Source organism: Mya arenaria, chromosome 3 (genome assembly GCF_026914265.1).
Source record: "Mya arenaria isolate MELC-2E11 chromosome 3, ASM2691426v1".
Classification (NCBI taxonomy): domain Eukaryota; kingdom Metazoa; phylum Mollusca; class Bivalvia; order Myida; family Myidae; genus Mya; species Mya arenaria.
The window spans coordinates 2,202,180-2,216,475 of NC_069124.1; the positions used below are offsets into that span (position 1 = coordinate 2,202,180).

A 14,296-nucleotide genomic window follows, 5' to 3' on the forward strand; every position below is an offset into this window, starting at 1 on the left:
CATTTTGTTTAGGCCTATCATCGAGTTGCAATAAAGAAAAGTTCGGGAAGTTCAGGTTGTTAAATTAATAGTTATGTTCTTTTAATTCTTTACATCCCGTTTATTACTAGTATACTGGCTGTCTTTTCAGAGAATGTCAAAATAATGAGTATTCTGCTGTTAATGTCATGCTTCGCGTTTATACCTCATTTATCTATTTAAAACTTGCAACGAATTATAGCAAAATAAATAATTTACTGTAAGTATAAATGCAATAAACTATACGCATTATTCTGATTTACACACATACTTAAAATGTAATAAGAGATAATGGTTTTCAAAAATAGTCATATAATAATTATAGCTGCATTACCTGTAATGAAGATTATCAAGGTGTATTGCCATTGTTGCCATTATACCCCTCTGCGAAACATCGGCGCATCCAACTTCTCAGCCAATTAGCGTGTTTTACATTGTGATTGTCAGCTGATTTGACACCGGCTGGTGCTGGGAATGAAAATTCCTTTATGCTTTCCGAGGAGAATAAACTTTTTTTCATATTTTTAAGTTTTCTGATTGGACTTTTGTTAACGACCAAAGACCATTAAAGTTATGGTTTTATCTTCTGCAGATACGTAGTTATGTAGATAAGTAAACTAGCAAATATGACCTAGTACGCTTTTTAAAACCGTATTGCACTACAAGAACTTTGTTAAAGTTAATAACGTGATAAATGACATCGTTGTTAACATTACAATGTAAGATATTATATAATTTGGTCATATGATTTCATTTCAAGATATATTGGATATCACAAATGTAACCATTCAACTTCCAGAGGAATACAGATTGGAAAGTTAGCAACAATAATGTTAAAAATGTTGTTTATATAAACAAAGTGCTGAACAATCGCCCCAAGTTGAGCAGAACGTACTCATGTACAGCTTAAAGGGACTAGACACCAGATGATACATTTGCAAGAAGGAAAGAAAAATGTCAACAACTTTCATAAAATTGACATTGCTGCGTACAATACATTGAATCTTACTAGGGATGTATCGCACCGCTTACGACACATGCATCTTTCGCAGTTCTTCAGCAGTTTTCAAAATCGAAATCTACTGGCGTTGTCTACCATGTTAATCCCAGTAAGTTCCAAAATTGAAGCGTCGGTATATTTGAATTGTTGCGTTTATTCTTTTATTCATGAATTATCTGTAAATAAAAACTTAAAACTTGAAACTTGAAACTTGTCTCCTACTAACTCTTATTGATAATTCAAGGCTTGTTTTAAGGAAATACTGTATTTCGTCATTTTGGGACCATCTGGTGTCTACTCTCTTTTATACAATTTTAAAAATAAAGCCATAAACGGAAAAACAAATGGTTAAAACTTGAATTTCACATATCTCATGGAATACTTCATGACAGTTAAAGCTGACGTTGGTTCACTCTGTACCTAATCGCATTACACGCCAATAAAACTGTGGAGTAGGTGTTGATGCATGAGCGGTAATTGGGCAAGGGCTTCCGAAATTCCTTGTGTCTGTAGACAAATTTCCTGCTTGTTTACTGCACACACTCCTAGAACAAATAAACGGGAACATGGATTAAGTTGCCATCTAAACATGCATAGGAATTGCAAAATGATTTCGTTGTTATACTTTAAAATAGTCTTAGAATCACTCGAAATGCTTAAATTTCCCTGCAGACTAGAAACATATTTAGTTTATTTAAACCATTTAAAGCTGCACTATCACAGATTGAACGTTTCGGCAACTATTTTATTTTTTGTCTTGGAACCAGCCAATTTTTGCGAAAATCCATGGATAACTGTTAAATAAGATTGCTGACAAAAAATGAATCGCAGATTTTTATATTTAAGTTAAAAAAATGATGTTTTATGCTTTTTTCTAAAACCGATAGTAACGGTTTAAGCTCAAAAACATTAATTTTCGAATGGAAATATGAAACTCTACGATCTGATTTTTTGTCAACAATCTTACATCATTGATTTGCAGATATTTACGACAAAAAATGCTCTTTCCAAGACAAAACATAAAAATGTTATAAAAATGGTGAATCTGTGAGAGTTCAGCTTTAAACGGACTGTTAAAGATTAACACCAAATGTATTATCCACAAAATTAACATTCAACCGTTAAGTAAAGTGGTCATTTTACTGCTATTTAACACTGTTGATATTTGCCAAAATATACCAATTATCCAGCAAGACAAATCAGAACTGACCATGAAAACTATTTCATATTTTTCGCTAGAGCATCCAATACAAAGATGGCAGTTTCAGTCAGATATTGTCTATAAACCTAAATCGTTTTCAATTAAAAAATACAAGATAATAGGGCACATACTTGCCTTAAAGAGCTTGGTTTAGAGATGGTGTCAAATATTATATATAATCCTGAAGTTTTCAATTAAAACTCAAAAATAAAATGGCACGTACGTGCAGTTGCCTAAAAGAGCTTTGGTGCGCAGAAACTTCTGAGAAAAACATGTTAGCAAATATTGAAATATTTGCGAGAAATTCATTGTTTTAACCCACTGTTTTAGATAGGATAAAGGTCCTTTTCGTGAAAAATGTCATGTGTATCATAACAGACCTAGGTCCAAGCAGATATAGTGACCAGTTTGACAACCATATTGTTTTGGAGTGAATTGTTAAGATAAGATAAGATAAGATGTAGGTAAATGAGCCATAGATGCGGACCATGACAGTAACAGCAGTATGATCAGCATCATCGTTTAGATTAAGAATCTGACCTCATGAACTTTTTTTTTAAATAAAGAAGCATCTCTGTGATATGCCTACGTCAAATAGATATTGCAACTGTGGGAATGGTTATTGTTAATTGCACCTGATGATTAATAAGATATAATCATTTTCTATTTAAGCCAATCGTTGGCATCATAACTGCTACAGACTTTCATCAGCTCTTTTATTACAGGTATATAATAATTTCAACACATCTGATGTTATGTTTAAAACGATAGTATCTTCACATATCTAGGGAATTATTAGGTTTTATTATTCGCAGATCTTTTCCTTGTTACAAGCAAATGGCATACTAACAAGAATCGTTTGTTTGTAAAATGCGGATTTTTAATCACGAAAATATGTGTGGTAAACCATCAGGAGTGTTAAAACTAAGATACTGGCGGCTGGAATCCTTTAACAAATGTCAATATATGCTCAAATATTGTCTTTGAAGTCCATGATTTGGAAACGCGTTACTCTCGCGATTGAGGCGTTAAAGGTTGATTGACACTATCTCGTGATGCTACCCAAGTTTTCAATAAATGGTTTAAACATCTATTAACTTAGTACAAGTCATTGTGGGCGAGTGGTTAGGGTGTCGGTTTTCATTTTTGTTTTCTTTACTGTCCCAGCCTGGGTTCGCTTTTCACTACAACCAGTCTTTTTTGTATACTTGCATTGCCGGGAAAAAATGGTACAAAAACATGAGTGTAGTAATCATTGATCAACTGCTTTGTTAAGTTGTTTTAAACGGTAGGCTTAAAGCTGCACTCTCACAGATTTACCATTTTTACAACTTGTTTATTTTTTGTCTTGGAAAGAGCAAATTTTTGCGTAAATATCTGCAACCCAATGATGTAAGATTGTTGACAAAAAAACAGATCGTAGATTTTTCATATTTCCATTCGGAAATTAATGTTTTATAGCTTAAACCGTTACTAACGGTTGAAGAAAAATGCATAAAACATCAATTTTTCAACTAAAAATCTGCGATCTAATTTTTTGTCAGCAGTCTTATACAACTGGTTTCCATTGATTGTCGCAAAAATTGGCTCGTCCCAAGACAAAAATTAAAAAAGTTGTCAAAACGTTTAATATGTGAGAGTGCAGCTTTAAGAAATGGATTTACGGATTCTGATGTTCTCAATTATGCCCATATAGGCGTCAAAACTAATTATAGTACCGTTATGTCTGTCTTAGTTAAATTCGAAGCAGAAGATATTCTGTTGTTTTGCTGACTTTAAAAAAACATATGACTGCATTGATAGGAATAGGATGTGGTTTCAGTTAATAATATCAGCTATTGATGGTAAATTTTGGGTCTGTTACAGAATGAAGCTGTGTGTGAAACATATAGGGGCATTTTCTGATTTCTTTGATAATAATATAGCGAATTTTTCTATCAATGAACAAGGTTGCACACAAATATTATTTCCTTCATAGTAATATCGGATTATTTCAAGGAGAGATTACTCTTCCGATCTGTTTGTTCTATTTTTGAAAGAAATCGAATTACATATGCAGCAAGAAACTAACACAGGGCTCACCATAAACTTAGCACTTACCTACTGTTGTTTGCAAATGATGCTTCTCTGATATCCGAGCAGAATGAAGACCTCCAGGAATCATAAGATAACTAGCAACGATATTGTGATCGCTGGAAAGTGGAAAGTCATAGAAAATGTCAAGAACCCCCAAAATGTGGTCTTCAAAACAGGCGGTAGATTGTCGCAAACTGATAAATGGATATATAACAGTGTTGACGTTCATATAGTTAACGTGTCCGGTTAGCGCAGTGGTCAGCGCACTCGCTTCTCACCAAGGCGACCCGGATTCGATTCCCGGCCTGGGCGCATGTGAGTTTGGTTAGTGGTCACCAAGGCGGACAGGTGGGTTTTCTCCGGGTACTCCGGTTTCCCCCCACAACACAAGACCACACTCTCGCGCAACATCATGCTAACGAGAGTGACTTTGTATAAGCTATCATAGCTTCCTTCACAATCGTTGTAAAATATATAATGGTTAAAGTAAAGTAAATAGTTCACTCTTTTAAATACCATTGAGTATAGAGAGAAGAGAACAGACACCAAACTAGACAGACAATGCTAGAAGAGAACAGACACCCAACGAAACAGACAATGTTAGAAGAGAACAGACACCCAACGAGAAAGACAATGCTAGAAGAGAACTGACAACCAACGAGACAGACAGTGCTAGAAGAGAACATACACCCAACGAGACAGATAACGATATAAGGGAACAGGTAACCAACGAGTCAGACAACGATAAAGGGAAAACACACCGACTGCGATAGACAACGCTAGAAGTGAACAGACTCGCAAAGAAACAAACAACATTTCAAGAGAATAGACACGCAACGAGACAAAAACGCCACTAGCGAACAGACACACAACGAGACAGACAACACCTTAAGGGAACAAAACGCAACGAGGCAAACAACACCACAAGAGAACAGACTCGCAACGAGACAAACAACGCCACAAGAGAACAGACTCGCAACGAGACAAACACCGCCACAAGAGCACAGACACACAACGAGAAAACCATCGCCACAAGAGAACAGACTCGCAACGAGACAAACACCGCCACAAGAGAACAGACACACAACGAGAAAACCAACGCCACAAGAGAACATACTCGCAACGAGACAAAGACCGCCACAAGAGAACAGACACACAACGAGAAAACCAACGCCACAAGAGAACATACTCGCAACGAGACAAACACCGCCACAAGAGAACAGACACACAACGAGAAAACCAACGCCACAAGAGAACAGACTCGCAACGAGACAAACACCGCCACAAGAGAACAGACACACAACGAGAAAACCAACGCCACAAGAGAACATACTCGCAACGAGACAAACACCGCCACAAGAGAACAGACACACAACGAGAAAACCAACGCCACAAGAGAACATACTCGCAACGAGACAAACACCGCCACAAGAGAACAGACTCGCAACGAGACAAACAACGCAACAAGAGAACAGACTCGCAACGAGACAAACACCGCCACAAGAGAACAGACACACAACGAGAAAACCAACGCCACAAGAGAACAGACTCGCAACGAGACAAACAACGCAACAAGAGAACAGACTCGCAACGAGACAAACACCGCCACAAGAGAACAGACATACAACGAGAAAAACAACGCCAGAAGAGAACAGACACACAACGAGACATACAACGCCACATGAGAACAGACACACAACAAGACATACAGCGCCACAAGAGAACAGACACACAACGAGTCAGACAACACTAGAATAGAACAGACACACACCGTCACAAGACAAAATACACAAACACAGTCACAAAACAACAGACACACACCGTCACAAGATAATAGGCATGGATTACAAAACAATATTTCTATATCGTTTTCAAATATTGGGGTAACAAACTTAATTAGAACGGTCAGTTTAATATTAGTTTACTTAGGATGTAACCAATTTACGATATCCAACTCTAGTCCAAAGATGTATTTATAACCAACAGATACACCGCAGATTCTATCAAACCCTCAGCAAGAATAAATAAATTGATTAGAATATAACATTTTATCAGTTGATAGAATATTCCTGAGGTAAAAAATGATGCAATAATTAATGCTGCATTGCTGATAGAAAAGATGGGCTGAAAAATATACTTTTTATTAAGTGCAAAGAACAATAACCATAACAATTACAACAGCTGCAGCAGATGCATACATTTTGTTTAGGCCTATCATCGAGTTGCAATAAAGAAAAGTTCGGGAAGTTCAGGTTGTTAAATTAATAGTTATGTTCTTTTAATTCTTTACATCCCGTTTATTACCAGTATACTGGCTGTCTTTTCAGAGAATGTCAAAATAATGAGTATTCTGCTGTTAATGTCATGCTTCGCATTTATACCTCATTTATCTATATAAAACTTGCAACGAATTATAGCAAAATAAATAATTTACTGTAAGTATAAATGCAATAAACTATACACATTATTCTGATTTACACACTTACTTAAAATGTAATAAGAGATAATGGTTTTCAAAAATAGTCATATAATAATTATAGCTGCATTACCTGTAATGAAGATTATCAAGGTGTATTTCCATTGTTGCCATTATACCCCTCTGCGAAACATCGGCCAGCCCACTACTCAGCCAATTAGTGTGTTTTCCATTATGATTGTCAACTGATTTGACACCGGCTGGGGATGAAAATTCCTTTATGTTTTCCGAGGAGAATGAAATTTTCATATTTTTAAGTTTTCTGATTGGACTTTTGTTAACAACCAAAGACCATTAAAGTTTAATATGGTTTTATCTTCTGCAGATACGTAGTTATGTAGATAAGTACACTATCAAATATGACCTAGTACGCTTTTTAAAACCGAAATGCACTACAAGAACTAAATGTTAAAGTTAATAACGTGATAAATGACATCGTTGTTAACATTAAAATGTAAGATATTATATAATTTGGTCATATGATTTTATTAAAAAAGTACCGTTTTTAAAAGTGCTTTAAATTTTGCAAGATATACTGGATATCACAAATGTAACATTTCAACTACCAGAGGATTACAGATTGCAAATTTAACAACAATAAAGTTAAAAATGTTGTTTATATAAACAAAGTTCTGAATAATCGGCCCAAGTTGAGGAGAACGTGCTCATGTATAACTTAAAGGGACTAGACACCAGATGATACATTTGCAAGAAAAAAATAAAAATGTCAACAACTTTCATAAAATTGACATCGTTGCGTACAATGCATTGAATCTTACTTAGGGATGTATCGCACCGCTTACGACACATGCATCTTTCGCAGTTATTCAGCAGTTTTCAAAATCGAAATCTACTGGCGTTGTCTACCATGTTAATCCCAGTAAGTTCAAAAATTGAAGCGTCGGTATATTTGAATTGTTGAGTTTATTCTTTAAATCATGTATTATCTAGCTCCTACTAACTCTTATTGATAATTCAAGGCTTGTTTTAAGGAAATACTGTATTTCATCATTTTGGGACCATCTGGTGTCTACTCTCTTTAATGCCATTTTAAAAATAAAGCCATAAACGGAAAAACAAATGGTTAAAACATTACATTCACATATGGCACCAAAATTATTTGTGTCCTAAAACAAACAATTATAAACATATAAGACAACGCACATACGTGTATACCAACGCATCTGTTTTATTTCATTCTCATGAAATAACTTCATGACAGTTAAAGCTGACGTTGGTTCACTCTGTACCTAATCGCATTACACGCCAATAAAACTGTGGAGTAGGTGTTGATGCATGAGCGGTAATTGGGCAAGGGCTTCCGAAATTCCTTGTGTCTGTAGACAAATTTCCTGCTTGTTTACTGCACACACTCCTAGAACAAATAAACGGGAACATGAATGGATTAAGTTGCCATCTAAACATGCATAGGAATTGCAAAATGATTTCGTTGTTAGACTTTAAAATAGTCTTAGAATCACTCGAAATGCTTAAATTTTCCTGTAGACTAGAAAAATATATAGTTTATTTAAACCATTTAAAGCTGCACTCTCACAGATTGAACGTTTTGGCAACTTTTTTATTTTTTGTCTTGGAACGAGCCATTTTTTGCGAAAATCCATGGATACCTGTTAAATAAGATTGCTGACAAAAAATGAATCGCAGATTTTTATATTTAAGTTAAATAAAAATGATGTTTTATGCTTTTTTCTAAAACCGATAGTAACGGTTTAAGCTATAAAACATTAATTTTCGAATGGAAATATGAAAAATCTACGATCTGAATTTTTGTCAACAATCTTACATCATTGATTTGCAGATATTTACAAAAGAAACTGCTCTTTTCAAGACAAAAAATAAAAATGTTATAAAAATGGTGAATCTGTGAGAGTTCAGCTTTAAACGGACTGTTAAAGATTAACACCAAATGTATTATCCATAAAATTAACATTCAACCGTTAAGTAAAGTGGTCATTTTACTGCTATTTAACACTGTTGATATTTGCCAAAATATACCGATTATCTAGCAAGACAAATCAGAACTGACCATGAAACCTATTTCATATTTTTCGCTAGAGCATCCAATACAAAGATGGCAGTTTCAGTCAGATATTGTCTATAAACCTAAACCGTTTTCAATTAAAAAACACAAGATAATAGGGCACATACTTGCCTTAAAGAGCTTGGTTTAGAGATGGTGTCAAATATTATATATAATCCTGAAGTTTTCAATTAAAACTCAAAAATAAAATGGCACGTACGTGCAGTTGCCTAAAAGAGCTTTGGTGCGCAGAAACTTCTGAGAAAAACATGTTAGCAAATATTGAAATATTTGCGAGAAATTCATTGTTTTTACCCACTGTTTTAGATAGGATACAGGTCCCTTTCGTGAAAAATGTCATGTGTATCATAACAGACCTAGGTCCAAGCAGATATAGTGACCAGTTTGACAACCATATTGTTTTGGAGTGAATTGTTAAGATAAGATAAGATAAGATGTAGGTAAATGAGCCATAGATGCGGACCATGACAGTAACAGCAGTATGATCAGCATCATCGTTTAGGTTAAGAATCTGACCTCATGAACTTTTTTTAAATAGAAGCATTTCTGTGATATGCCTACGTCAAATAGATATTGCAACTGTGGGAATGGTTATTGTTAATTGCACCTGATAATTAATAAGATATAATCATTTTCTATTTAAGCCAATCGTTGGCATCAGAACTGCTACAGACTTTCATCAGCTCTTTTATTACAGGTATATAATAATTTCAACACATCTGATGTTATGTTTAAAACGAAAGTATCTTCACATATCTAGGAAATTATTAGGTTTTTTTATTCGCAGATCTTTTCCTTGTTACAAGCAAAATGGCATACAAATAAGAATCGTTTGTTTGTAAAATGCGGATTTTTAATCACGAAATTAAGTGTGGTAAACCATCAGGAGTGTTAAAACTAAGATACTGACGGCTGGAATCCTTTAACAAATGTTAACATATGCTCAAATATTGTCTTTGAAGTCCATGATTTGGAAATGCGTTACTCTCGCGATTGAGGCGTTAAAGGTTGATTGACACTATCTCGTGATGCTACCCAAGTTTTCAATAAATGGTTAAAACATTTATTCACTTAGTACAAGTCATTGTGGGCGAGTGGTTAGGGTGTCGGTTTTCCATTTTTTTTCTTTACTGTTCCAGCCTGGGTTCGCTTTTCACTACAACTAGTCTTTTTGTATACTTGCATTGCCGGGAAAAATGGTACCAAATAATGAGTGTAGTAATCATTGATCAACTGCTTTGTTAAGTTGTTTTAAACGGTAGGCTTAAAGCTGCACTCTCACAGATTTACCATTTCTACACCTTTTTTTATTTTTTGTCTTGGAAAGAGCAAATTTTTGCGTAAAAAACTGCAACCCAATGATGTAAGATTGTCGACAAAAAACCAGATCGTAGATTTTTCATATTTCCATTCGGAAATTAATGTTTTATAGCTTAAACCGTTACTAACGGTTGAAGAAAAATGCATAAACATCATTTTTTTTAACTTAAACATAAAAATATGCGATCTATTTTTTTGTCAGCAGTCTTATATAACTGGTTTCCATGGACTGTCGCAAAAATTGGCTCGTCCCAAGACAAAAAATAAAAAAGTTGTCAAAACGTTTAATCTGTAAGAGTGCAGCTTTAAGGAATGGTTTACGGAGTCTGATGTTCTCAATTATGCCCATATAGGCGTCAAAACTAATTATAGTACCGTTATGCCTGTTTTAGTTATATTCGAAGCAGAAAATATTCTGTTGTTTTGCTGATTTTAAAAAAACATATGATAGGAATAGGATGTGGTTTCAATTAAAAATATCTGGTAATGATGGTAAATTTTGGATCTGTTACAGAATGAAGCTGCGTGTGAAACATATAGGGGCATTTTCTGATTTCTTTGGATAATAATATAGCGAATATCTATCAATGAACAAGGTTACACACAAATATTATTTCCTTCACAGTAATATCGGATTATTTCAAGGAGAGATTACTCTTCCGATCTGTTTGTTCTATTTTTGAAAGAAATCGAGTTACATATGCAGCAAGAAACTAACACAGGGCTCACCATAAACTTAGCACTTACCTACTGTTGTTTGCAAATGATGCTTCTCTGATATCCGAGCAGAATGAAGACCTCCAGGAATCATGAGATAACTCGCAACGATATTGTGATCGCTGAAAACTCATAGAAAATGTCAAGAACCCCCAAAATGTGGTCTTCAAAACAGGTGATACAATGTCGCGAACTGATAAATGGAAATAAACAGTGTCGACGTTCAAATAGTTAACTCTTTTAATTACCTTGGAGTAGTACTCATGTCTGGGGGTTCCTTTTCTCAAGCATCTAAAACTTTAACTGGTAATGAATCGTTTACTTTCTATTAAAAAGATATAATTGCTCCAGTTCATATTATGTTTAATCAGTTCGATGCAAATTGTTGTGTCTATATTTTATAAACGATCGGAAGTTTGGAGGTTTGGAAAATAAGAGTGCTTGGAAAGAGAGCAAAACAATAATTTATTAATGGATCCTTAAAATTAAACAGTCTACAAACACATTAAACATTATGCCTACAAATAAGACATAATGTTTCTATGAGCCATTCATAGAAGTATTGCCTCTAAGTTGACCACCAAGTTTCTTCGAACCTATTGCCAATGTATTCCATTACACCACTCTGTGAATTATCGGTACCATCGAGCTGCTGTTCAAATTACACTGTTGTGAATCTATATTTCATTATGTCCGACAAATTATTTTACACGGGCAGGTGGTAAAAATGGAAAATGATGCAAGTCAGTTGATTTGTGGGTTTTTGAGCTGCTTGCGAAAAAGTCCAAAACGTACGAGACCAAAGTTCGGGTGCGATGTGTCAAGAAACGAGAAGTGATTCAATCCTATAGATCAATCGACCGACATAATATTTCTTTTATTTCATACCTTAAATAACAATTAAAACAATTACAATGACATCAGGCTATGTTTATTCCTTTACTTGAGTGATAATTACCAAATGAAAATAGTATTGTTATAATAAAACTAAAAAAAGGCCTACGAGCCTGCCTAAGAGTCTACCATTGATTATGGAGATCGCGGTAACAAAACCAATGAACTTAAGAAAGTTAAACTAAGGAATAATCTTATTGGAGAATTGTCTACAGCACCTTGCCATTGCTGCAAAATCAATTAATTTATAATACACACTTTTCTTAAATTATACAATGTTAATGTTATCAACTCTTTGACTGAATTGTTTACATCGGCTGTGACCCGTGGTGACCCATTTGAGAACCCCTTAAAATCACGTGATTCTCACCCTAATTTCCCTAAAAAACGGTATATAAAGTAAGTTGTGTTTACAAATTCAATCTTTGTTTAAGATCAAATTATTATTTTGTCATAAGTTATTGGTTCAAAGGTAATGTAATCAGTTTTGAACACAGAGAAGTAACTACAGTTGATTTTAAAAGTAGTTTATAAGTTAAGTTGATATTTTCACACCTAAGTTTGCAGTGAAGATATTCTCGGTGTTGTTATTTCACTGATAAAACTCCATATTTAATCGCAAAGCAAGAAAGAAACGTTTATATCCGCATTATAAAAATAACTGTTTTTATACATGCTTGTTGTTTACAACCACAACACTTGAAAAAACTTCCTGCAAACACATGGCGGTGTAGATAAGTAAAATATCAAGGATTTTTTTGCCTTTTTTAAACATCAAATTGCACTACAGAGCCATAAGACAGTTAAAACTATAGGGACAATAAAGCAATGAAACATATAGGGGCAATAAAACAATGCAATAATACAATGAAAACTACAGGGGCAAAAACACGTTGAAAAATACAGGGTCAATAATACCATACAAACTACAGGAGCTAAAACACTACTGGGACATACCAGTTGCGAACTTGAGAACTTAATAATGTCTTGTTTAACGGCACCACGGACATTAAAGTAGGTGTTGATACATGAGCGGTTATTAGACGAGAGCTTCCGAAAGTTAATGTGTCTATAAAACACTATCTGTTGGACACATGGAAAAATAAACGCTCACCTGTTTGCCTTAACTTGTCGTTTTGAGATCCTTCTCGAATGTAAAATAAATAAGGGAGATCACGACTTTTTATACATTTTAGAATTGGACACTTTCATTGCAACACATGAACTATCAAAGCAATATTTTAGATGTTTATTTTATTTCAGCCATATACACTCATAAGGTTTAAGCGCCTCTTTACAAGGGACGATTTCTGTACACTTCCATTGCCAGTGCCTGTAAAAGCAATGCTCAAACATGTGCTATCGTAAACAAAGAGAACAGGGTGTTGCAAGAGGGACATTTTCCCAAAAAGGGTTGTACGGGTCGCCAGTTGTCAATCAAGTCATTACTTTACCAATGCAGGCATAATAAATTGTAAATAAATAATTACATCAGATGGATTGAAATATGTCAATAAAACAAATGTAAACAGAAAACATCGCCGAACAATCTACACAGGTTGCTCGACATGCTTTGGTGACTTCAGCTTCTTCTTCGTTCTTCATTCTTCTGTTTCTTCTTCTTCTTCTTCTTCTTCTTCTTCTTCTTCTTCTTCTTCTTCTTCTTATTATTATTATTATAATGTTATTATTACCGCACGCATATCTAATTCGAAGATTTCAGGAAATTGAAACTATGTCGAGGCTGAACAAATTAAAACATCAGAAACAGGAATATAAACACATACCAAATCAGGAAATCAACACTTATCATTAAATTGATTCACATCACCACATTTCCTGCAATGTTGATAATGCATATAGCCTGTGAAAAAATCTGTAAATTTTATATTTCGAATACACCCATAATCTGTAAAATAAACATGGTCTGTGGCATCAATCAATGTTCTATTGAAACTGCACACCGAGGAAATGGTTTTGCAAAAAACACACGAAAAAAACACGTTTCTATCGACAAATTAAACGCTTCCACCAAAAGTGATTCATTTACGAGACAAATTAAAAATCAATCATAACATTATGTTGAAAGGTTTTATTCTGACTTTTCCTTCACATGCCAAATATTGAATTTGAAACTGTGGGATTTTCTTTTTTCAAAGAACAAAACAGAACAGATCAGAGATAAAGTTCTGAATACAGAGAGCAATTTTGCTCAGTATTATTGGCCGTTTTCCATGTTTTAATAATATTGTTAATGCTATTGATTGCAATAATAGACAGTCTATAAATTATGCTGTTAACGAATGTTACACGATTTATTGCTGACCCTTTGTTTTTAAGATTTTATAATTTAAATAATAAACCATATTTTATACAGAAACAAGTGTAAAACATGCTGACTGGTTTGATGCTGAATGTGCTGCAGCTCAAAATATTTATTTCCAGTCATTACATATACATGCATGTAAGTAATCATAAGCAATCTACCTGAAAAAAGTAATGCTTGTTAACAGTATAACATGTATTCAGGAA

The 14,296-nt window shown here is 34.3% G+C and overlaps 1 protein-coding gene across 1 annotated transcript; it reads left to right on the forward strand.

The window, feature by feature from the left end:
- The first annotated feature begins 4,453 nt into the window (after positions 1 to 4,453).
- LOC128228035 (GATA zinc finger domain-containing protein 14-like) lies at positions 4,454 to 5,980 on the forward strand. Its single transcript, XM_052939068.1, has 3 exons — positions 4,454 to 4,474; positions 4,850 to 5,017; positions 5,153 to 5,980. Exons 1-3 carry the CDS (start codon positions 4,454 to 4,456, stop codon positions 5,978 to 5,980), a joined length of 1,017 nt encoding a protein of 338 aa, XP_052795028.1.
- The last annotated feature ends 8,316 nt before the right edge of the window (positions 5,981 to 14,296 follow it).

Coding starts and splice junctions, on each gene's coding strand:
- LOC128228035 (XM_052939068.1), top strand. CDS start 4,454: ATGTGGTCTTCAAAACAGGCG. Junction 4,475..4,849: donor TGTGGTCTTCAAAACAGGCG/GTAGATTGTCGC, acceptor ACACCAAACTAG/ACAGACAATGCTAGAAGAGA. Junction 5,018..5,152: donor ATAACGATATAAGGGAACAG/GTAACCAACGAG, acceptor AAACGCCACTAG/CGAACAGACACACAACGAGA.